At 32.8% G+C, this 24,443-nt stretch overlaps 2 protein-coding genes and 1 non-coding gene across 7 annotated transcripts; 1 reads left to right on the top strand and 2 right to left on the bottom strand.

Moving 5' to 3' along the window:
• Positions 1 to 419: 419 nt before the first annotated feature.
• LOC133702357 (uncharacterized) lies at positions 420 to 10,341 on the bottom strand. 3 transcript variants are annotated; one of them, XM_062126693.1, is made up of 19 exons: positions 9,950 to 10,341; positions 9,681 to 9,845; positions 8,897 to 9,007; positions 8,703 to 8,759; positions 8,515 to 8,591; positions 8,326 to 8,425; positions 8,126 to 8,199; positions 7,881 to 7,981; positions 7,687 to 7,790; positions 7,080 to 7,133; positions 6,915 to 6,970; positions 6,790 to 6,828; positions 5,097 to 5,238; positions 4,650 to 4,834; positions 3,879 to 3,946; positions 3,645 to 3,717; positions 2,998 to 3,059; positions 1,482 to 2,766; positions 420 to 956 (listed from the first exon to the last, which is right to left on the bottom strand). In XM_062126693.1, exons 2-19 carry the CDS (start codon positions 9,759 to 9,761, stop codon positions 695 to 697), a joined length of 2,931 nt encoding a protein of 976 aa, XP_061982677.1. In that variant the 5' UTR covers positions 9,762 to 9,845; positions 9,950 to 10,341; the 3' UTR covers positions 420 to 694. The 3 variants fall into 3 exon arrangements, with proteins under 3 accessions (XP_061982677.1, XP_061982676.1, XP_061982678.1); XM_062126692.1 differs by having other exon boundaries at positions 9,681 to 10,341; XM_062126694.1 differs by having other exon boundaries at positions 8,897 to 8,993; positions 9,681 to 10,340.
• An 8,488-nt stretch (positions 10,342 to 18,829) lies between these two features.
• TRNAM-CAU (transfer RNA methionine (anticodon CAU)) lies at positions 18,830 to 18,914 on the top strand. Its single transcript is given in 2 exon segments — positions 18,830 to 18,867; positions 18,879 to 18,914. It is a non-coding gene; the product is annotated as a tRNA-Met (tRNA).
• Positions 18,915 to 19,301: 387 nt separating this feature from the next.
• LOC133701172 (uncharacterized) lies at positions 19,302 to 23,079 on the bottom strand. 3 transcript variants are annotated; one of them, XM_062125001.1, is made up of 6 exons: positions 22,824 to 23,079; positions 22,583 to 22,703; positions 21,831 to 22,209; positions 20,279 to 20,404; positions 20,013 to 20,151; positions 19,302 to 19,574 (listed from the first exon to the last, which is right to left on the bottom strand). In XM_062125001.1, exons 1-5 carry the CDS (start codon positions 22,901 to 22,903, stop codon positions 20,030 to 20,032), a joined length of 828 nt encoding a protein of 275 aa, XP_061980985.1. In that variant the 5' UTR covers positions 22,904 to 23,079; the 3' UTR covers positions 19,302 to 19,574; positions 20,013 to 20,029. The 3 variants fall into 3 exon arrangements, with proteins under 3 accessions (XP_061980985.1, XP_061980986.1, XP_061980984.1); XM_062125002.1 differs by lacking the exon at positions 19,302 to 19,574 and having other exon boundaries at positions 19,755 to 20,151; positions 21,831 to 21,908; positions 22,011 to 22,209; XM_062125000.1 differs by lacking the exon at positions 19,302 to 19,574 and having other exon boundaries at positions 19,755 to 20,151; positions 22,824 to 23,078.
• Between the last annotated feature and the right edge of the window lie 1,364 nt (positions 23,080 to 24,443).

The raw sequence follows: 24,443 nt of genomic DNA, 5'->3' as shown, positions 1-24,443 counted from the left end.
TTTACATACTCAAATTAGATTCCATTTAGAAACGTAGCGAACACATTCTTTTAAATTTTGAAAAAAAAACATCATTTGAAAACATCTCTAAATAAAAAACACTTTTCTAAATAAAAAACAATCCCAAACTGAATATAAATCTAGTTAGCTTGTTGGCCTAGCATATCCTATTCATACCTGGAAAGTTGAATTGCTTTCCTATGTTTCTGAAAGCAAAACTTTAGAAGATATTCTGCATATCAAGATTTCAAAGAGTTCTGCACAACAACACATGCCGAGCAGCCCGAAAGAACCGATTTCAATGTTAAGTGGCCTTCCAATGAAACTAGAGCATTCCACATCTTGGCAAGTAACTTGTACTTGATTACATGATATTACATTATTAAACACGAGGATTTACAATCCTCGTATCATACAGATAGAAAAATGAATAAATAAATAAACAAACCATGAGTACCAAACTCGTTGAAATACAAGAAAGTCTATTTTAAGACGGAAAGACTCATCTTTATCATGCAACTAAAATTGGTTACTAAGGTAACAGCCTAGCTTTTTTATTGCCTGTCTAGGAAAGAAAGATTTTCCCAAACTTCTCCCCCTACTTTCCTATGGAAGAGAGTTCAAGAAGGGAAAAGGAAGAAAAAAATATATTGAACATTTTTCTTTACAAAGATTACGAGACTTGTATGTATGATCAGCATGAACAATGGAAAACTGAATTGCCCAAACAATTAGCTTTAGTTGCAATCTTCTTAACTCCTGTTTCACCTATAAGGGAGAATCTTGTACTAGGAGATAGAAGGCTCCTTTCCATTATGTTGATCTTTGGCGCGTCAAGAATTGCTTTAGGGAGTGATAGTGCCCATTGCATGCCCCAGATTGCAAGGGGTCTCATATAAATAAGGGACCGAAAGTGCCCATCAATCGTCCATGCCTCTGGAGTCTGGAACCAGTATCTGTATTCCGCAGAAAGGAAGATTAACCCACAGTTATTATACATTAAAAAAAAAAACACATCACAGACAGTACAACAAGGAGAAAGCAAGGACAGGCTCTTCCCAATAGCTAAAATGATGGATTTATCAGAAAGCCCAAACTCAAGTTTCTTTTAGCTGGGAAGCCAACTACATCCATGCATGGATTTGCTTGAACGATGAACAGATCATACTTCTCAAGGTAAAAGTTACACATTGTAGGTTCAATATTGACCAAGAACAGCCGACAGTAAGTCTTCAAGAATAACACTTTTGATTTAATCCTAAAAAGAGTTCAAATTATTTATTTGCTTTTATTTTTATTTGAAGGGGTGGGGGGAGTGCACTGTCCTTATTTTTTGTTCAAGAAATAAATGAAACGGCAGTGGGCATGGATGGAAAAGGATATGTATTATTTCCTGCTTAACTGTCAGTAACTTCTATATCTGACTCTTGTTCTGCAAACACACAAAAATAAGAAAACAATATAATATGCACAGAACTTACCCGTAGCCCTCCTCAGACCAGCCCGCAGTGAAAATGCCTTCAGCAGTAGTGAATGCCTTGTCTTCCATTCCAGAGAGAATCATGGTAGCAGCCACAGCATAGGTGACACCAGACCATATTTCACGGGACTGCATACAAGTTTCATCCACCTTTCCATTCGGATGCATTCCATTTACAGCACCCATTTTACCACCTCGAACTTTCATTACATTGAAATCATATATTTTATTAAGAGCACTTCTGATTTTAACATCATCAAAAAGTGACGGCAAACCTGAAGATGCCATATACCATTCCCCTGCCAGTTGATCTGCCTGTATAGATTTACTGTTATTACTCGAGCCACTGTCATAGTTGAAATATGAACCATTCCATAGTTTTGATTCAAATGCTGATTTTGCCTTTGCAAATTTGCTTTTGCATAATTCAGCAAAATACTTGTCACCTAGTTGCATGGCCATTGCAGCAGCAGCTTGAAGGGAGGCAAGCCATAAGCAGCCACAGTAAGCACTTACACCATGAACTGTCCAAGCATCATATGTTTGATCTGGGAATCCATCATTTTCAACCAGACCATCATCATCCCTATCAAATTGTTCCATGTATTCCATGGCAGTGCGTACTGCAGGCCACACATCAACTCCAAACGACATATCCCCTGTTGCAGCAAAATCTCTATACACCTGAAGCACAAACTTAGGATTCAGATCCTTCCACTTGCTGGTGTCATGTATATTATATGCATTCATTTCATTCCACGGATCATGTGTCCCAAGATCATGAGGGACAGCTCCTCTAGCCTTGCGAATTCCAACACTACCATCAGCCAGAAACCTTACTTTTCTTCCATCCTCCGATAACACAGCTTTGGCAAAGTCACGTTGAATATTGAGTTCAATTTTGGGAAACAATGCAAGAAGGGCAAAGGATGCATAGAAGTGCACATCATATGTGCACCACATGATATATTCAACTCCTTCCAAGTACAAAAACCTACCAACATCATCGCTCAGAGGATCAAGAAATGTGAAAGGATCTAAAGTGTGGTCAAGGTTTCCCCTTTCCCGAGAGACTGCTGATTCATCTTTGCATGTGCACTTTGTATGGAATGCCTTGTTGTTTTCTTTTTGTTCAGAACTAGTGGTGTTATGATGATTAGTTGTAGTATGATTAACTGGACATCCATTGCAGTTTACTTGGGGTTCAGTTACTTTGATCCCTGTGGTTTCTACTTCTCTTGACCGATGATGACCATTTCTTGTATCTGCACTTGGAAGGGAAGAGTCTGTACAGATTATGCTAATGTTAGTTTCCTTTATGAACCATATCTAGCAACAACAACAGTATATATATATATATATATATATATATATATATATATATATATATATATAAAGCAAATAATAACTGACGCTTGAGTGATGAAAACAAAATATGCACTTATGATAAGAGAATCATCAGAAGTAGCTGTAAATATCATGGTAGGAAAGATTTGGCAGTTAGCATAGATGAGTACCAATCCAAACTGTCCCACCAGCAACCAAAAAGTAGAGCTCATTAAACAATGTGAACTTGTACCTGCGATTTTAATTATGGCGTTAAAACAATATAACCCAGAAAACAGGAATATGTATGTGCCCGCAGAAAGTAACAGCATTTAAGCATTTGAAAAGAACATAGCCACAAAAGTTAATCTGAGTGGCATTGGTGTCTCTCAAGGCTGACATCAGATATGATTGCACAGTTGGTGCTATTCGGGTGCAGAACATGATTAATAAAAACTTCGTAAGAACTTAAAAGGTGTGATTGGGGCAACAACATGCACAAGTGCATTCACACATCTAAGGCCTCAAAAGATACAAAACAACGCCTATGTGTCGGCTTCTTCCCTGCATTAAGATGGTCTTTCTTGCACGGTTTTTTTGACTGATTAAGATCACAAATCCATGTGTACATGCACTCATCCAATGTTTTATTCATTTGTTTGCATGTATTTTAGCCTCTTGAAGGCAGCTTTAATTAATGTATTGCTCCAAGATATATGCACCCAACATTAAGTGTAATGGCTCGTCCACCACATCAAGATGGTTTTTTAAGGTGTTTTTTGCTGTTCAGATTCCGAGATAAGTAATTGGTAGCCATTCTTGTGGTCAAAGGAGTTACCATTCTGGTAGCTTTTCATCCTTGAGGATAGGATCTTGCCATTTCTCAATCTCTTCCTCCCACTGCTTGTAATCTGATCAATATTCAAAAAGTTTAGATTGTCACAAAAACTCTAGAAGCTAAAACTAAACTAAAAATTGCAACCTTAAAGTAAGGGGTTTGTTGGCAGACTGCTTAGCAAACAAGATGGTTATATTAGCGGAATCTAAACAAGTGAAAACCAAACATGCATACTTGTCAGCGCATCATGCACCAAATTCTGAGCCGCTCTTTCAGAAGTGCCATAAAATTTTGTATATCTCCTGCAAAAAAAGAAACATGCCCAGAAATCAATTTTATCTTCACAGAATAGTGTTCCTGTCATCTGTGTAGGCAATACAATCAAAAACATGATTCAACCGCACAAAGAGCTAGAGACATGCACTATCCATAATACACCATGAAATACCATGCAAAAGATACAGCCAAATGAAATAACAATCAAACATTACCAGAAAATCAACATCTCAATGGTATCTAACCCAGCAGAGAATGTACAGGCAAAAACCAAACCAATATGCTAGATAATTAAATATCAAGGAGGTTAAAATATGACAGTTTTTGTTCCTGGCTCGAGGATATAAAGCTCTAATTCTGATCAGCAAGTCTGACAGAATGAAGGTTGAAGTCATCCAGCCAACAAATGGAAAATAATATTCCATTACTCACATCGATGAATTATCATTGCACTACAATGCACTTGTAACAATTGGGAGCCTGAAGATGTTTAGGACTTATAATGCTAAGATTTAGGACTTGTAATGCTAAGATTTTAGTCAAAGAAAATACAAAGTAGAATTTAAAATATCAAAAAGAAGATTCCAATCACCTAGAAAGAATATAAGACTGCCATAAAAACACTGAACACGCGGATACAAGATTTTAGTCGACTTTCAAGCAATACAAATTAAAAACATAGGCAGCAATAAAGAACATGAAAAGGGGAATGGGTAATCATAGATGTACCTATGGTAGGAGCTTCCCTTCAAAAACTTTATTTTTGGAGATGACCAAGCAAGAGCAAATGCAACAGTGCACTTTCCATGAGGTTCCACCCAGGCAGAAGCTGAAACCGCGGCACACAGTGTCTCTCCAGGTGATGAAGGCATGCTTGGTCCGCAATTAAAGTTCCCCCGATCGAAATGTCCATCCTTGAAATGCAGGAGAACAAGTTCAAATTCAATTCTTTTCCACAAAGCATATAATGTCAGCTGTGGACATCAGATTCGAGAAACAGTACAAGGAATTTGGAAAACAAGCATTCTTCATATGAAAGCTCAAAAGTAAGATTCCAGGTAAACTATAAGGACAGCGAGGTTCCAGGTATGAATATCAATTAATCAATCATATCTGAGACAAATGCCTTCAAAAGTAGCAAGAAATTGCAGCGATGAAAAGACAAGAAACCAGTACCTGCACCATTGTGCCCCACATTGCCTTTGCCGTGGTACAACTTCCTTCAGACAGCCCAAAGCTTGGCAGAACAGTGACACTTACATTCTGAGTTTCACATGCAGCAATTGCAAATGTAACAGGAGGGTTGCCCTTTGCAGTCCTGCAGCATTGTGATAATCATTAGAAATGCTTCAAAAATAGATACTACTAACAATCCAGAATGGAGAACTATAATTTCCATGATACAGAAGATTAAACTAAACTTAAAAAATTCCAAATGTACCAAAAGTTTCAGAAAAGAAGCACCTGTCCAAGGAAAGCAGGGACTTTAATAAGCATGGAAGGGAAGATTAACAATAGATAGATAACAAGGAGAACCCTGATTTTCCATGACAAGCCTATGCAGGGTGAGATGAAATGAATGACACATCAAAATTTTTGGCACCAGAGATGTTATTAGAAACTCCATAACATCCACCAAAAAAATAAATAAATAAAATATTTAAGACAATTAGAAGATTTGAAGCAAGATTTTTCGTTGACAATCATATGCAGCATTCAAATAATAGTGGCACAGAATGGATGTTGAAACATCAAGGCTGGAACTAAACGTGAAAAAAAGTCCAAAAGTGAAGAAGGGCAGAAAACGCTTAGAAGAACAAGGAGAATGAAACAAGCAGGGATGCTCATAGGAAAAGAGTGGTCAAGTGATCCAATTGCAGCATTGTGCAAGCTACCTAGGTTTATATGACCTAAATTAATTGCATCATCAGCTTCTACTACTTTTTTGTGTGAAGGGAAGAATGACAGAAAATTCACTCTTCATGACTGAATTTCAAGTCCTTGACAATTTGACACCTAGGAGAATCATGCTTAAGATCGTTCAACATGGTAATAAAAAACACATCAAAAGGAGGGTGGTGGAAGCTGACTTAATGCAAAAGGTCTCAGAAAAGTCACAGGGTTTACATGGATTGATCCATAAGCAACTCGATCAGCTTGTAGTTTAATGGTGATTATCAACAGATGAAAGACTTGACTGCTCTCTCTCTCTCTCTCCACACACACACACACACAAGTATATGCCACCATGCACCCTATTCAAGCAAATTTCAAAAATAAGGTAATCTTTTTTTTATATAGATGCATTAAGGCATATTATAACTGACATTAGTACTGTTCCATTTTCATATTGGCAACGTGTCCCAGGCACTGTCATCCAATATTCATTACCAGGTAAAGTGACCATAACAGCCAAAAAAAAGAAAAAAAAGCCAACATCCTGCATGATGCATTGCAGAAAAGCCTTGAAATTCTCAATAAATTATTATATTGGCGTAAGGTTCTGAGGGCTGCAGCCGTTGCACCATACAAATATCCTTAGAGATGCTGATTCTGTCTTTCCACCAGGTGATTTCCATTTTATATTTCTTTGCCTGGGCTAATTACTGCACACCCTTTTTTTCTGTGTGATGGTATGGTCAAATATTTTGTGAGTAATATGGTAGTTCAGCTCATTTGTTTACTCAAAGGGTTAAGGTGCTTTTGTTCTGCCTTGCCTCCACATCATCTTCACTAAAATGTTCATTTTCCTATTTTAAGGAACGGGTGGGGCAAACAGTTTCCTCTGCTTTCACCCCCTGTGACGCATAAAACAGCAAGAGAAATACGCAAACCAACCGTCATAAGCATTTAAGGTTTGATGACTTGCTTGTGATGTAGAAGTACGCCGGAGACTCCATCTTCCCCTCTGTCAAAGTAAAAGAAAAAATTCAAAATATGTTTTGAAACATGAATGAACATAAGGAACATGGAATGAAATGTGCATATACTAACATGAATGGTTCATTCACGTGATCTCCTGACAAGTGTGAAATTCCTCCAATTGAATTCTGCACCAAATCATACATCAATAGCTTATCTTATAGCTTATCTTATGACTTGCGATATCTTTCAATTGCCCAGAATAGTGAAAAAGAAACATGGTGAAATGAAGCTTACCGCCCATGTAAATAGAAGGCTGACTTTGGCTCTTTCCTTTCCGGTGTTCACCAACTACAGCAGAAACAGATGGAAGCTTCAATAAAAAATATAAACAAGCTTGGTATGCTTTAAAGGATTCAATTATCTCAGTTAAGTGATCCATCAAGATCATACAATTCAAAAAATACCATATGCATCCATATTTCCTAGACAAACGAACCAATAAAAATCTACATTCTTTTGGTTCAGGTCAGTCTCGCGAAACCCATGATGTAATTCTAGATTGAGATAACCTCGTCAAGCTTCATGATAAACTGATCATGCTTTAGCATACCCTGAGTATAATATGGAGACATTGAAGTTCAATAGCTTACCAGGACATAAGAGTAAGTAAAGCCCAAAAGTTTATTTGTCAGCTAAAAATCTTTAATTGTTTTCTTTTCCCCTTGCAGAAGGTTCTTTCTCCAGTTAATACGTAGAATTAAATTCACAATATGTGCACCCAGGTACATATTACCATATGTTGACAGAATGGTGGGTAGCAATAAGATCTGGCCAGGTACATAATTAATAATTTCATTTTAACCACATCTGAATTCTGAAATAAGAAGTGAAATGAACATACAGTGTAGACAAAAACAGCAGTAGGAAGACTGCTATCTCTGTAATTATGTGGTATGAATGGTGATATCTGTCTACAGGAGATTTTCAGCTCAGGATCTGGTTCACCTGGAAAACAAGAGTCCCGTCATTAAAATAAGAATTGAAGAGGAAAACACGACTCTTATAAAAACAGAAAAGGATAGAGTAGAATAATACCATCATATATTGTCCATGCCCTTGGAAATAGAGCGTGGTATGTGGAATGCTGGCCACTCAAGTTCCAACCCCACGATGAAATGCCCTGATCACCAGCTTTCCTGTGACAATATTACAGCAAAATTAGCATATGAATCTCCACTTTAAATACTATAATTTCATTTCCTTCAACATGTTAATGAAAACAGCATAAAAGCTGCCGTTGAAGAAAGTAATATGCCCCAGTCATACAATTTTCATCTTACCCTATCCCTTCATGCTGGCCAGGAGCCAAAACTGATGCATAATTTTTGTTCCCTCCATCCCGAGATATAAAAATCTGCAGTACCACCCCAACATGGACACTCATGTCACATAACATCAAAGGAAAAATAGCAACAAACAACTCAAAAGGTCAGAAAGCATGAAGCAAACAGATAATAGGTTGTGAAAGGTAGAGATTTACAGAGAACTGATTGGCCATGACAGGTGAAGATTCACATATACCAGGTACAATTTGCCACTGCCTGAACTCGCCTCTAAAACCTCTGGATATGCTTCCACTTCTGTAAGAGAAAGCAAGGTTGACCTTATCAGACAGATAAATTAGAAGAGACGTTAGGATGAAATGGAGGATCATATACGGCTCACATACCCCATTCCTCCAAGTGGAACACCCTGAGATGCTGATGGCTTGCAACTTTCTCTGGTGAAGGGATCTATAGGTGCTTTCTACACAAATCAAGGCAGGCCCAACTTTAGTCAAGTAGCTAAAATTTTATTATATACTGTATTTAAAGGATAAATAAAGAGCTTCTGAAATAAGGAAAATGAGAATTTTACCCTTCCATGAGATGCTTCCTCCCTGACATAAGACCATAGCCGAATACCCAATCTAACCTAATATTTCAAATTCCAACACCATACAAAAAGTGAGAACCAGCACAGAAATTGAAAACGGAAATCATATATGAAGACTTCTCTGTCCCTTGAACCAGCAAATACGTATTAAAATTTACAAAGATCATATCACACACCATCTGTATCGCTTCCTTAAATGTAACGCTGAATTCCTTAAGAATATTGGCATGGCTGTTTAATCTCCTTCTCCAAGCTTGTTCCGGTGGGGCAGCACTATCAAAATCAAACTACAGTTTGAAAAGGAAAAAAAAAGTATGTTGAGAAGTGTATTTGAAACTGTAGAAAAAATGATCTTGTCTAAACAAAATCTAGTAAAGATATGATTATCACCAAGACCCGGTGTATCATTTTTTGAGGCATGATATTTCGAGTGGGTCTTTAAATCATATATCTGATTTCAAACATCTATATGTAACATGTGCCCTTTTAGAAAGAGCAGCCTGTTGGGAGCCCCAGTCAATCTATACAAACCCCTTACTCGATTGATTGAAAAAAGATATCAAGCCACTAAACTTGCATCACTTCTTAACAGAACAGCCCAGGAATCAATCAAACAGAATAACCACTCATCTAGAAAACCTCATTTCCAAGAAGTCTTCACAACACAATAGCCCTAACTAGCAGAGTTAATGCTGCTGTGCATAATTAAGCTACTAGATTTCAAAAACTACACATGCAAGAAGCAACTCCAAAGGCCAACAAAGTTTCTGCTGATTCACTAAAGCAATATGTAGCTTAAGGCATGATCCTTTTGCACATCTTAAATAGCAACCTCCAATTTTTATTTTTATTTTATTTTTTACTTGTCATGAATTTTCTCAGAAACCAAACAAACGACCCAAAATCAATAACAAAAAAGAAAAAGATTTATAATACCATAGCAAGAGAGGGAGAGGTTACCAATTGTAAGGTGTTTCTGCTGATATACTCCTCGGGAGGCCATGAATGCTTTCTACAGTGAAACAAATTGCTACTCACCATTTCGACTAATTTTAGATTCTAATCTCTCTCTCTCACTAAATCTCTCCTTTCTTCTCTGACTGCGAATCCAAAGCTCCAAAATATCTATATAAAGGAGGAACACCAACAAAACACTTCCTTCAGCTCTAAACAACTATAACATCCAAAATCCAAGCAAACACCAAAACTTCACATCAAACAAAACTTGCCTTTCCTTCCAAGATCCTATCAGTATCAAACTCTCTCTAGAATTGAACTCCGGATGAGAGAAATCAGCGAAGAGCGGACCGAATCAGTTAAAATAGAATTGGATTTCTCGAAATTCGTGAAAATGACTTTGATTGGCGAATCACTGTGTTTAATTGTGGCGTGGCGAGCAGAGGATCAGCCACCTTCAACTCTTAGCTCGTACGATCGCCAGGTGGTCCAGGAATAATGCTAACTTGGACTGCCCTTCTTCTCCTTCTTTTTTCCTCTCTCTAAAACAGTAAAATTTGGTGCTTTGCTTTTGATCGTGATTAAGCAAAAACAAGCACGCAGAGAGAAAAGATGAGAGAGGGAGTTTTTTATTGAAAAAATGGTGGTGTGTGGGGATTAATGAGGATGATGCTTTACTGTGGACTCTACCGTTCTGGATTTTTTTATATATATATTTTATTTTTTTGCGTTTCCTTAATTTATTTTTTATTTTGGAAATAGTCAATCAATCAATATTTTTAAATTTTTTTTTGAAAAAATTAAATAGTGAGCAGTGAAATTCTAGATTCGGTGAGATAGGTGTTTCGTCCATTTATTGGTGGTGGTGCTGAGGGAGCGTCGTAAGCACCCATGGTTATGTTAGTTAGAGAGCCGGTGTTAGTGTCATTTGGCTCCGCCTGGGTTTTATTCAACAGAGACGGCTATGGAGATTTTTAAATCCCCATAAAAACATAGATAGACGGGGTTAAAAATTAAAAAAAAGGTTTTTTAGTTTTTTTAAATTAATATGAGAGTTAAGATTGTGTGTAACTTAACTAATTTTATATATTTTAAAATTAATAATTATAAAGCTTGTAATGGTTTTGAAATTTTTAAAACTTGAATTAATAATTTTCTATAAGCAAACTAAAATATGTTAAACTTTCTTATTTTAATATAGGTTCTTAAGTTATTATTAACTTTCTTCTCTTAATTTGCAGTTTACTTACTTGAAAGGTAATATTATAAATCATTCGCATATTGATCTTTTGTTTATATTATATTTGTTGTGTTTGTAAATAGTATATTTTAGATTTAGAAATTCAAGATTATTTAAAAAAAATTATTTGTCTTTAGTTAGAAATTAAAAATATATTATATTATGAGTTTTTTTAAAAAAAAACTAACTTCGCCTGACTTTACTAGAAATTGAAGCCCCGATGGTGGCGGGGATAGAGCCTTGCAATTTACCTTCGATGGCTATGGAGTGCGGTAGAGGTAAAACTGAATTCGTGGCGGCGATTCTTCACCTTCATGGGGTCTATTATGAATGGAGAATATTTATCAATGAAGAGCACGTTTGACATCACTTATAAAAAAATGATTTTTGAATCTAAGTAATAATTTAAAACTATTTTTTTTATAAATAAACTATGTTTAGTGAAAATGACTAATAGTATAAGTTATAAAACGTTAAAAATTTTAATTCTTGATTAAGTTAAAATTTTGACATAAATTTGCATTAATTTTTTTACTTGAGCAAAGATTTATTTATAATAACTTTTATATAAATCAAAAATTAAATAAATAACTTAAATAAATTTATAAAAAGCATACAAAATAAAAATCTACTATTTTTGTGGAATATTGTTTTACAATAGTTATCACTTTTCAACTAAGTACGGTGGAGTTGGAACTCCTTAGTCATGTAACAACACGAGGCAAAAAATCTCTTATTTACAATAAAGTATAAATTTATTTATGTTAATTAAATTATCAATCTTATCAATATCATTCCAAATTTATCAAAAATTAAGAAATATTGATTTGTATGCAAGAACCTTGGGGTATTTTTTAATGTATTTTGGTTGTTCAATGAGAAAGTTGCCTAACATCGAGTAGCTTTGGGATGAAATCGATAAAATTAATTATTATGAGATGTAATTGAGATTAGAAATGTTAAGGATGAGGTTTTTTTTTTTTTTAATGTCATTGGTCAATCATACATTTAGAATGCAATAGATATATAATAAATCTTGAAGCTTAATTTATTCTTTTTTTTTTTCTTTTTTTCTTAATGTTACGAACTCACCATACACAAGTTATGGCATCAACATCATCTCTGCTGGCTTCCCTTGAATTTGAAACTTGACTAGCTCTCATTTTAATTAATTAAGGTCTAAAAATCTAATAAACCATTAAACTACGTTACGATTGCATGATTATCTTGTATTTACTTATTAAATAATTATCTCAATTTAAGAATTTTAATTTTAGTTTTTAGATGAAATTTTAAAATATTATTTATATTATTCTCTAACATTACTAAGGTTTTATTTAACATTATGGTATAACCATATTTTTAAAATTTTATGAAAAAAAATTTTAGATTCAAATTATTTTTTGAATTTCCATCGCTCTCGTGATAACTAGATTTGTTATTTTGAATTCAAAAATAAAAAGGAAACTGAATAAAAACAATTCATACAAATTGAATATAATTTTTATTATTAAAAAAATATTTTAAAAAATAACAGTAATTATATTTTCAAATATGCTCTAAATTAATCTTATATTTGTCCTGTATGGCGTATTTTATCAATTAAAAACAATTACAAGAATTGAAAAACCACTAAAATGCCATCCTTAGAAGCAGAGACTGAGGTTCTCTTTAATTAAAAAGAAAAAAGAAATACAATGAAAGCGTTTTATTTCAAAAAACTCCAAACCACTAAAATGTTTGCTAAGTGTTGTTAATTTTGAACAACATCAAGGGAAACTGTTTATCTAAGTTGATGAACATTGATACTGACTCGCAATGTATTTGACAACGACGTCAATGGAGAAATAAGCCACGATTGTGGGATGATTCCCACTAAAATACGTAGAAGCATAATATCAGAATGCATATTCAGATATTTTCATGTATATCAGATACGTGAGGCCTTGTTTAATCTTTATTTTGTTCTTAGATTTTTTATTAAGTATAAATAATTTTTATTTTATAAATTATAATTGATAAATATATCATATTTATTTTTAAGATTCTTTTTTGTTAAATAAAAAGTATAGAGCCTGTTGTTTGAGAGTGTGGTTGCAATTGTTTTTAAAATATTTTTTCCTCATAAATATATTAAAATAATATTTTTTTATTTTTTAAAAATTATTTTTGATATCAGCACATCAAAATAATTTACAAATACCAAAAAATATTAATTTAAAATAAATAAAAATATTAAATTTTTAAAAAATATTTTTTAAATACAAAAAAAACCGGGTCTAAGCTGGTCACGTTATAAAAAAAAAAAAAAAACTTTACTGCAGTGATAATTTGGGGCGAAGGGGGAGATTTTGATCATGCCCACATGCATGGGATCCATATCCAAAAAATGAGTGATGGTCTGTCGACCAGATATGAAAATAATACTATTTTTTGGTATGTATATGCAACAGTGTTGGCTGTGGACCAAAAGAGGACTCTTTTCTTTAACTCATTTTCGTGGGAAAAGCACTTTGGCATTGCATATGCATTAGAGTCAGCAGCGCTTATTTGTCACCGCTATCCAATGTGGACTCCAACAACAAAACAAAAGCCACCGACGAAAAAAGTAGAAAAAGGAAGGACGTCGGTTCCTTGCGCACAAGCCGTTGAAAAAACGACAAGCCATTATTGGCCCAGAAGACTTTCGAATGCTATCCGGTTTGGTGTTGCGATGGATATGTTTTTTTTTTTAATATATTAAAATAATATGTTGTTATGAATATTTTTTATATATTAATATATTAAAACAATTTAAAAATACATTAATGTAATTTGAAGCAAAAAAAAATAATTAAAAAAACATTTGAAATGCAAAATTAAATAGGTTTTTAGACATCATTTAGAAACGAAACCCAAAAAATGTTTCACAAAAAATTAATTTTTTTGTTTGCTTAAAATTTTTTATGTGTTTTTATTGTTTTGATATGTTAATATTAAAAATAAATTTTAAAAAATAAAAAATATTATTTTAATACATTTCAAAGCAAAAAAATATTTTAAAAAACAACTTCTAACACAACACGAAACCTACCTTTTTTTAGGTTGTATGGCTTTGTGTTTTTAGTTGTGTTTGAATGCATTTTTAAAATGTGTTTTTACATATGAAAAAATATCAAATTATTTTTTTATATAATTTTAATATTTTAATATTAAAAATAAAAAGAAAATATTTTAAAAAAGGTACTGTGCACTAAAAAGGGGGAAAAGCTGCACGCAGAAATCTTTGCTCGTTGTAGCCATCAATCATACCTCTCGTCACCACTCGAGTTCTGTCAAATTTAGTTATCTCGCGGATTTTAGTGATTGTACCCGAGAAAACAAAAGTGGGGTTAGCTTCCGTGGCCACTGCCACGCTCATAAAAGGTGCGGGCAACTCATGTAGCCCCCAGCACTCGTCTCTCCTCGACGAATCATTGTTATAAAACGACCGGGCTTGGGGATTCAACCTAGTAATTTATTCACTATTATTTTTAGGTCGTTAAAAAATTCCATTTCTTTTTTATCAAAATAATAATATTTTGATTTTTTTATTAAAATTAAAAGTTGAATTTACACAAATTAATCTTGTAATTCAAAACTGTCAAAAGTTTTTCACTTTTAAAATTTACAAAGACTCACATCATTTTATATTTAATTTTTATCAAATAAATAAAAATTATGAGATTTAAATTTGTAATTTCTTAGTCATCAAGACTTTGATATCATGTCAAATAATCATCTCAACTCAATAGTTTAAATTATTATATAAGATCTCAAAATATAATTTATATTATTTTCTAACACAAACATAATTTACTTTGAATTGAAATAATATTTTTATTATTTTACCTCTCATTTCAAAATTTAATGATCTTAACAATAAGAGTATTATTGTTATTTTTACAGGATTCATTAATCATTATCAAATTGATTAAGTTGATTAAAGTAGTTCATTCTTTTTGTATATACAATTAAATTACCATGGATGCCAAATAAAAAAATAAACATGACATGAAGGGTGCTTTTAGTATTTTCAATTGTTTTGGCATCGTAAATTTACTTTTATTGCCCTCAGACTTAAAAAAAAAAATCCTGGACTTAGGAGTGTTTTTGTCTTTTATCATGGCTTTCAAGTAATTCTCATGTTATATCACGGGTAAAATAATCATTTCATGAGTATGAAAAATATTAAATAATAAATAAAGTTGGTGTGTGAACACTGACTATTGTATTTGGACAATGCATATAGCATCGTCGGGTAGTCAAACACCAGCTTCCAGGACAACAACCCCATAACTTTTGGGCGACGCGTGTTGTCGAAGTGTCATTAGTTTGACACCAATTATCTTTTTTTTCTTTCTCTTTTCTTTTTTATTTTGGTGCTAACCCTTCAAATTTACAGGACAATCCTTCATTTTGTTTTTTTCTTGTAATTTGATTTAAGTTCTTTTGATTATTTTTTTTATTTTGAATGATTTATCAAATTTGACTTTTTTTTATAATTTCATCTCCTTTGATTTTTTTTTTCAATTGTCATACTTAACCTCTGTTCTTTTGGTTCCTATTTTTCATGTGGTTTTTTAAGTTTTTTTTTTCATTTCTTTTTAGTTTTTTTCTATTAAATTTAATCCTCATTTTTCCTATTTTTTCCTTGAAAATCTTTAAAAATTGATATTTTTTCTTTAAATTCATTCCTTAACATTAAATTGGTTGGGTGTTAAGCTTCTTAAATGAACTTGAATCTAAGATTTAACAGATTATGAGTTTGAGAGATTAACCCAGGTTTAGAAGATTTATCTGGGTTTGCCTTTTGTTTTTGTTTTTTTTAGCTAACTTTGTTTTCAATTTCTTCATATTTTTAAGTTCATTCTTATATAAATATCGCATGACCCATAGTTTTAAAACTTAAACTAACTCGGTGTGTTGATTTGGAACTTTTTTTATATGGTGTTTATTTAGTTGGAAATCATGCCCAATTTTTGTTTTTCAAGTTTCAGTGATTTTAAAAATGTTGCAGGCTATCACATGTGTTTTCTCTATCTTTGTTAAATTTATTTATTTTTTAACTAAATTTTATTTTTAAATTAAATTAAATTAATTAATTGTATATAAGCATTCAATGTTTATTTTGTAGCATTTTGTTTGATATATTTTCCAGATCACTACTTTGATGACACTTATGGTCTCTTTTAATTACTCAGATTAACTCAACAGGTTGATCTAGATTTTTTTTCATTCGATGTTTATTTTAATTGGAGATTAGTCATAATCTATTTTCTGTTTTCTATAAAAGTTTTTAGTGATTTAAAAATTGACATGAATTATCTTTGTATTTTTTATCTGAATTTAGTTTTTTAAAAAGAATTTTGATAATGAAATTAAATTAACTGGCTGGATATAAAAATTAAATGCTCGTTTTAGGATATTTATTTAATTTGCTTTCAAAATCGATGCTTTAACAGTGCATGCACTTACTTTCTGTTACACAAGTCTTGAATTATTATTACTTATTTAAAAATATCAATGTCACCTGAATATATTTTTTATATTAAAAAAGAAATTGTCCGGCCAGTGGTTTAACACGAATGTAACTATGCGATAAAGCATTAATTGTTGCAAACACTTGTCTGTTGAAGAGTTAAAAAAACTTCATCGGATGGCTGTAAATAACCATGCCATCCATTCTTGGATAAAAAGCTATTCTTACTTGTCGAAGACAAAAACTCGTTTGCCATCCACTCCGACAGGTGACAGGACGAGCATGCGAAATTAAACGTTAATTAAAAAAAAATAAGGCTAGAAAAATAATTTTTTTGAATCCACTTTTCATTTTTTTTATTTATCATTAATAAAATTAACCAATAAAAAACACTTGTTAGTTAAATAAAAATTTAGCTTAATTTCTAGAAAAATATATTTTTATATTTTGAGTGGAAAATATTTTTCAGAAGTTGTAAAAAATTTAAAAATATCATGTTATTTGTTGATTATATAAAATTTGGTATTTATCTTTTTGTTTTTAATTTCATCCCTTATAATTTGATTTAATTTGATTTTTATTTCAACTTTAATTCTTATTTCTATCATTATCATTTGTTTTTCTCTTATTATTTTTTAATTAAAATTTTTTATAAAATTATAATTAATAAATTATAATTATAAATTTTTATAAAATTATAATTATAAATTATAAAATTATAATTTTTTTTAATTTCATCATCTTTCAACATTTTTATTTACAATGATTTATTTATTTATTTATTTTTCCCTTATAGGAACAAGTTGAAAATCAATTTAAGTAATTTTTTTTAAAAATAATATGATTGAAAGATAGAGAATCAAAGTAAAAAGAAAAAAGAAAAAAATGGGTGGTAGTTTCAAAATTTTAACAAAACATTTACTATATTCATCATATTTTCTGAATAATAAATACCAATTCCCTTTTATTTTAAAAAATTAATAAAAAAATCAATTTTAATTCAAAATTTTATTTTTTATTTTTTAGTTTGGAAAAGGAGAGAGAATCCTCAAATGCCCTCGAATTCGCTATGACAGCTTCCGAACAATTTGATTTCAAATATGTGCTTATACATATTTCAATTAATTATTTAAGGTTTTAAAGTTAATAATCAGATAAATTTTTAATAGCTCACGAGCTATATTACAAGCTTTGGATATTGTCCTCGAATTGTGCGCACAAATCCAACACGAACACGAAGGCCATGTATCTCCCTAAACATGAACAGTTCCCCGACAAACTAGGATCAAAGGTTGAGCTCTAAAGACTTTATCTGTTTTTTCATAGTTAGGTAAAAGAGTTGGGCTGTAAACTCTAGACATCTCACCTGAATTGTTAAATATTTTCATTAAAGGGAAACTTGTTTTTGAATGAACCGAACTTATACGTGGGAGGATCTGTTAAATATCCATGTAAAGGATAAAGGGGAAATATTATTTTATGAATTAAAATATGCCAGAATAGTATTTTCCGTATAAAACAAAATGCAAATTCTTCTTTATCTCACCCCCCGACATCCGAGTATCAAAGGCCAGTTAAGAATCCATGGCATCTTTTTTTTTTTCCTGAAAAGTTACCAAGGAAGCTAGGTAGTGTGGAGAGAGGCATGTGCCATTCCCAGTATACATCCATGAAAACAAGATCACATACGGAAGACCTTTCAATCTCTTCCACGAAAGTAATAAATTGGTGATTTGGTATCACTAAAGTGGATATTAATACGTGATGACGACGACGACGACGGAGAATTGGCCACTTTGAATTGAAATTTGATTCTACATTGCCTTCTAGAATTTAATTTGAAGCCTAGGATCGACTAATCAAACTCTGTTCATAAACTGTAGGAGAACAACCAAGCAAATGTCCCTCTCACAAATTTTCAATGAATTATTAAACCCACCGGGAGAGACCATTTCTTTGTCAAAGTCATGTAACCTAACTACAGGGCCGGACGCCATCACGCACACCCAGTAGGAATCGGGACTCTTTTTTTTCCAACCTGAATTGACTCTTTGGTTTTGAGCCTTTATCTTCTTGTATTTTAAGCACTTTTAACGTGGAGACGCAATACGATATTGTAAGCTGTAACGTTAGGATGATTTGATAGCATGTTTTGGCCTGAACTCTCTATGGAGTTTTGTATTTAGGGCTGGATTTTATAAGCTTTTGAAGTAGCATGAAAGCCCCCTGATTAGTTTAACATTTAAATTTGGAACATGGTTTAAGACTTTAAGCTGAACGTGCTGAGTTCCCGAGTCAGATAAAAAGAAGTTTACAAGTCGCTTTGAAGAGCCAAAAAGTGGTGGAACATGGGTTCTATTAGAAAATATTATATTTTCTTAAGTATTAGGTAAATCAACCCCTCTACCAAATGGGGTGGTGGCGCAGTTGGCTAGCGCGTAGGTCTCATAGCTTCTGAGTTATCCTGAGGTCGAGAGTTCGAGCCTCTCTCACCCCAAGTGTGGTTTTTTCCATTTTTTTTCCTTCATATAGGGAAAGGGAACAATTACTAGCTACCTCTCCTCTCCCCTTCTCTTTTCATATTCTTCCCTTTTCTTTTAAAGCAGAAATACAAATCATCGACAATGGAAAAACTTGAGTTGGGACCAGCTGGCTATGTGCATATATACGAATATTGGAGACCTTTCTTTGGTTGTCGCATGTGTACTTTCCTTGAGACTTAGGCCTTTGGCATCGAGTAAAAATGAAATGCTCGCACTACTGATGTGATGAACATGGAGCCGTTCCAGAATATGGCATCCAATCTATATTATAGGACAAGACATCGTGTTTCCACAAAAGCATTTAGAGAAGTGAGGGATCACTAAGATCTATCTCATCATGATGACGATAAGAGGGTGAGCTAATTCTCTTCATTCATCCTGATTTGCACGAGTTATAGAACAATCTGATTAACATAGATTAATCTAAACATAACTAAAAAACATTCCGAGAAGGCATTTTCCTGTAAGTGAGCATACTTATACAAACCACCGAATTAATGCCCACTATATTCCTCCAAATGTTGTGGAGCCTACCCTTCCCGTATTTCACCAAAGCCTACTTCCTTTGAGTCGACACCTTCCATGTCACTCCCACCAGCCAGAACCATTTGCATCTGTCAGCAGTAAAATGAATCACTACGTCTCAGTACAAAAGAAACCATATAATCTCAACAGAAAAGAAACTCCAAAGACTCCAGACAGAAATAATGAAGATCTCTTCTTTGGTCTTCGCATGTGTACTTAGGACTTTGGTCTTCCGCATTGAGCAAAAATGAAATGCTTGCCATATTCGATGTAATAAGCCAGGTTCCAATCTATATTCCAGAGTATGGCATCCGATTTATATTCTACAACAAGACATAATGTTTCTACAAAACCATTTTGAGAAGTGGAGCAATCACTGGGATGTCATCAGGATGACGATATAAGACGGGGAGCTAATTCTCCAGTCATCCTGATTTGCATGAGTTACAGAATAATCTGATTAACATATGTTAATCAAAACATAATTAAAAACATTCCGAGAAGGTGTTTTCCGTAAGTGAACATACTTTCACAGACCAATTAATTAATGCCACTCTATTCCTCCAAATGTAGTGGAGCCCACCCCTTCCCATATTTCACCATAGCCTACTTCCTCCGAGTCGACACCTTCCATGTCACAGTCCCACCAGCCAGAACCATTTGCATCTGTCAGCAATAAAATGAGCCACTACGTCTTAGTGCAAAAGAAAGCATATAATTTCAACAAAAAAAAACCTTCGAAGAGTCCTTGCTGGGAAAAGCTTTTAATTTCTCTTGTAGAAAGCATACTCACAATGATTGTAGAGAGGCCTTTGTTTTTTGTTGCCAATGAAGCTTTCTTTTCTTCCTTTTTGATTGGGACTTGGATGAACTCCCAAAACTAATGAAGGCTTTCGTGCAGTATGGTTCTGGTCACCACCTTGCAAACCCGATATAAAATTCATAAACCATAAAAGGTTCAGTGTATTTGAAAGTGATGGCTGGACTTGCCAGTGAAATTTGATTTTTGCAAAAATGGGTTAAGAACCCAACAGATGATTACTGAATGTTAGTATCTTTGGTTTTAGATTTTTCATGCTCATTTCTTTTTCTGCCACTCTGCTCGGAAATCTTCATGTACTAGGATAGCATCAACTATGAGTCATGTTTTCAAAATGAAACAAATACTCCTTGGAATTTGAACATTCTACAATTCAGTTGCCCTTCTTTATTGACATGGGGAAATTTCTTCCATTTTCTTGGCATAATAATGTTTATGGCATTACTTCATTAATGATCAAGATTTTTAAGGTTTAAGGAATACAAGTCCAAGATGTAGTTTGATAAATCAAGCATAACTCTTAAGCCAAATCATTAGATCTAGCAGAAATTTTGATAGAAGATTTTAAAGGTCATGTTTCTTTTTGAGTTAAAATTTCACGAAGATTAGTGATCATGAAGGCGTTCAAATAAAGTTTGGAAGTTACCATGCAGAAATGTTTTTATTTACCTTGTTGTATTTGAATTTGTTTTCCTATTTAGATTAAGACTTTCAATTTGATTAATACTATTTAGAAATCTTAATGCTAGATGAATTCTATTAATTAGATAAGTTTTAATTAATAATCATTTTCTATAAAGGATTTTAGTTTTAATTAGAAATCATTTTCTATAAAAAGATTTTATGACTAAAATAAATAAGGATGTCTAGTTTATTTTGAGAAAAAAACATTATTATTTAGACTTTTAATAAAACACTAGAGAGTTTTCTCTAAATTTCTCTACAATTTAAGTTTTGGGTTTAAGAACCCTAGCTTTATCCACGTTATACACCAAGTTATTTATCCTGTATGATGGCAAAGATAGGTCTGGCAATTAGATCCACAACAACATCAAATAAACTAGAGATGCATATAGATTGGGAAGCTACATATCATGTTCAAGACATGCGTATGATCTATTCTATGCATTATGTATAATAGAAATCTTATAAGGATTTCCAGAATCCCAATTACTCTAGCTTATCAGGTTTTCCTAATTTCCTCAACCAACTGTCTGACGTTAACACAAAAAAATGCCTAACAGTGCTACTGATTTCACTGGAACACCTCACGAGAAAAGGAAATATGTAAACATTTCTCATTTTGGGGCAGGGATTAAGCATTAGGCCACCTAAATTCACGCACATACTTGAGCCCAAGCTAAGTGTTTTTCTTTTACACGGGAAATCACAGTAGCATAAAACACAACATCAAATTAAATGTTTTTCTGGCAACCAAACAGAAAGAGTAACAATTCCGAATGGCTTGAAGCAAAATATTAAATGAAATAGAGAGTTTGAACTTGCTATATAAGATAAGGCATACCTCCAAATAGATTCCTCTTTCTGGATCCTGGCACGTCATTTACAGTAGAGGTTCCTACTTTACCAACATGACTTGAACCTATAACAGATGAAGTGGTGGAGGTTCCAAAATCACAATCACCAGATGAACCTAAGCCAAATGAAGAGCTAGAAGTTTGTTTTTCACTGAATGGACCCATACCATCTCCCTTTTCACCATCACCGACCGAAATTACATCATCTCCTTTTTCTACTCTCGTAGGCTTAAACTGCTGAAAAACTACATCATCAAGAACAGAACTCCTTTCTTCCTTTTCCTTTTGAACCTCAATTTGGTGACCAGTAAACCCGCCACCATTGCTAGGAGGACCTAACGGCGTCCAGAAAGGCCTTGACTTCCCCTGTAAGAAGATTAGACCATTTTCCTCAAAACCCCCAAATTTAAACGAGATCAATGCATGTTCAATCCGTTCTTCATTCTTTACAGCCTTAATAAAAATCTAAAAACCCACTAAAATAAGCTCAATAAAAAAAGTTACTTCTGTTTGGTATCCAAGAAAATCAAGAACAGAAGATCTAACCATCAAATTTATAGTTGTTTAAAGCTCAAAACTAAACCCTCCATCAAAAGTCATCAATCACAGAGCAGCTAAAATAGGCTTCATAATTGAAAAGGCAAACTGAAAAACAAAAACACATAAGCCTTATTCTGTTTCACGTTTCCCCAATTTTCTCTGCAGCCAAACAGCAGCTACAGAAGAATTAACTAATTACCTTAACTGTTTTGGGTAGGACAGAACTTTTGTGCAACTTCTTGTCAAGGAAATCAGAAAAAGAAATGCGGGGGCTCTTCCTTGAATCTTCCCTTTGCTCGTCTTGATTTGAATCTTTAGCGCTACCGAAAATCAAACAAAAAAAAAGCCACAATCTTTATCACTAATTACGCATAAATCATCCGTTAAAAAAAATTAAGAAACAGATGATAATAATAAAATCCCAGGGATGGTTTGGTTACGGATTTGAAGAGCGAAAGATGAAAGATGAAGGAATTGATCGTTGACCCAAAACCCTAATTGTATTTTGCTTTGAATGCATTTCTACTCGTTTGCTTTCCTTTTGAACAAAAGAAAATCTTCAAGTCCGATACCTTTTTGTTTCATGGTCATACATTATTAGTTTTTTTTAGTTTTGGCGCTATAATTTTAAATCTTGCGTGAAAATAAATTGTTTGTTCATTTGGAGCGGGATTTTGTTTTCAAGTCTCCATCTCGCATTTTTATCCTTGCCCCGGTCGTAGGGAGACTCCGAAAACTTGGTATAAAATTGTCTCTCTCTCTTGTTAGTTTTCTCCATTAATTTTTGAGTGCTAAAATTTAATTTTTCCATAGAAGGATTTTTAGATAAGTTTAAAGCTTGGATTGATGTACTTACGGGAAATTATGCGTGTAGGAGAAAACCTATATTTAAAATTTGATTCTTAGAAATAAAATGTAATAGCATCAAAACTTCGTTCGACTCTTGAAAACTCTCAAACCATACAACAAACGCTAGGAACAAGTCTACTTGGTATTAAGTAATTAGAAGAGAAGAGAAGTGGGAAAAAAATGAGTAATTAGGAGGCAAAATAAAGTCCAGAAGGTAATAATAATAATAATTTATAGACTGCAAATCAACGTTGATAATTAGTAAGAAGAAGAAGAAGAATAAAAAATTGATCCGATCCACACCAGCGTGGGCCAATTATCTGGTGTAAATTACAGACTGAAGAAACCAGTTATTGTTGTAGTGAATTACTCTGGCAAATTCAAAGTCAATCAACAACAAGACTACAATATGAACAAACAGCCAACAAAACGATGATAAATGCATATGAACAAGCAACCAGTCTTACCACAAGCTACTTGCTGATATGCTGTCAAGTTTAAGAAGCTGTATTTATTTATTTTTGTATTTTAAAAATATTTTTTATTTTTTTGTTTTAAATTAATATTTTTTTTTGTGATTTTAGATCATTTTGATGTGCTAATGTCAAAAATAATTTTTAAAAAATAAAATAATATTATTTTGATATATTTTCAAGTGAAAAACACTTTGAAAAGCAACCATAATCACATTCTTAAACACGCTTAATCATCCATTATTTAATAGTTTTATTAATGAAAATTTCTTGGTATTTATATTTGCTTTATAAAAGAGATAAATATAAAGAAAAAAGAGAATAATTTATTTTTTTAGTCATGATAAAAATATTTGTTTTATCTCGTACAAGTTTTAAGCTTAAATGGTTCTAAATACATTAAAAAATAATAGATTTTAATAAAAACACTTACATTTTATTTGATAAAATTAAATACATATTTATACAATTTTTAAGCTGATATGTTAAAAAAATAAGATAAATTATATTTTATAACTCTACTGAGTTGTTCGGTATATTTTCCTCCTGTTTCTTTGTTCTTGTGGTTTCAGCACCCGTATTTTGTAGACTCAGGAGACACGCCTTGTGGATTGAAGGGTATTTCAATCCCTTCAATTTCCTAGCTGACCTGCCCTTCATAAGAGAGTGCTCTTCTGTTTCAATCCGCTATGTTCTCAGATCCTTGTAACCCAAAGAGAGAGGGAGATAAGAGTTTAT

This window comes from Populus nigra, chromosome 8, assembly GCF_951802175.1.
Source record: "Populus nigra chromosome 8, ddPopNigr1.1, whole genome shotgun sequence".
NCBI classification, from domain to species: Eukaryota; Viridiplantae; Streptophyta; class Magnoliopsida; order Malpighiales; family Salicaceae; genus Populus; species Populus nigra.
This window is presented reverse-complemented; position numbering and strand designations above follow the sequence as displayed.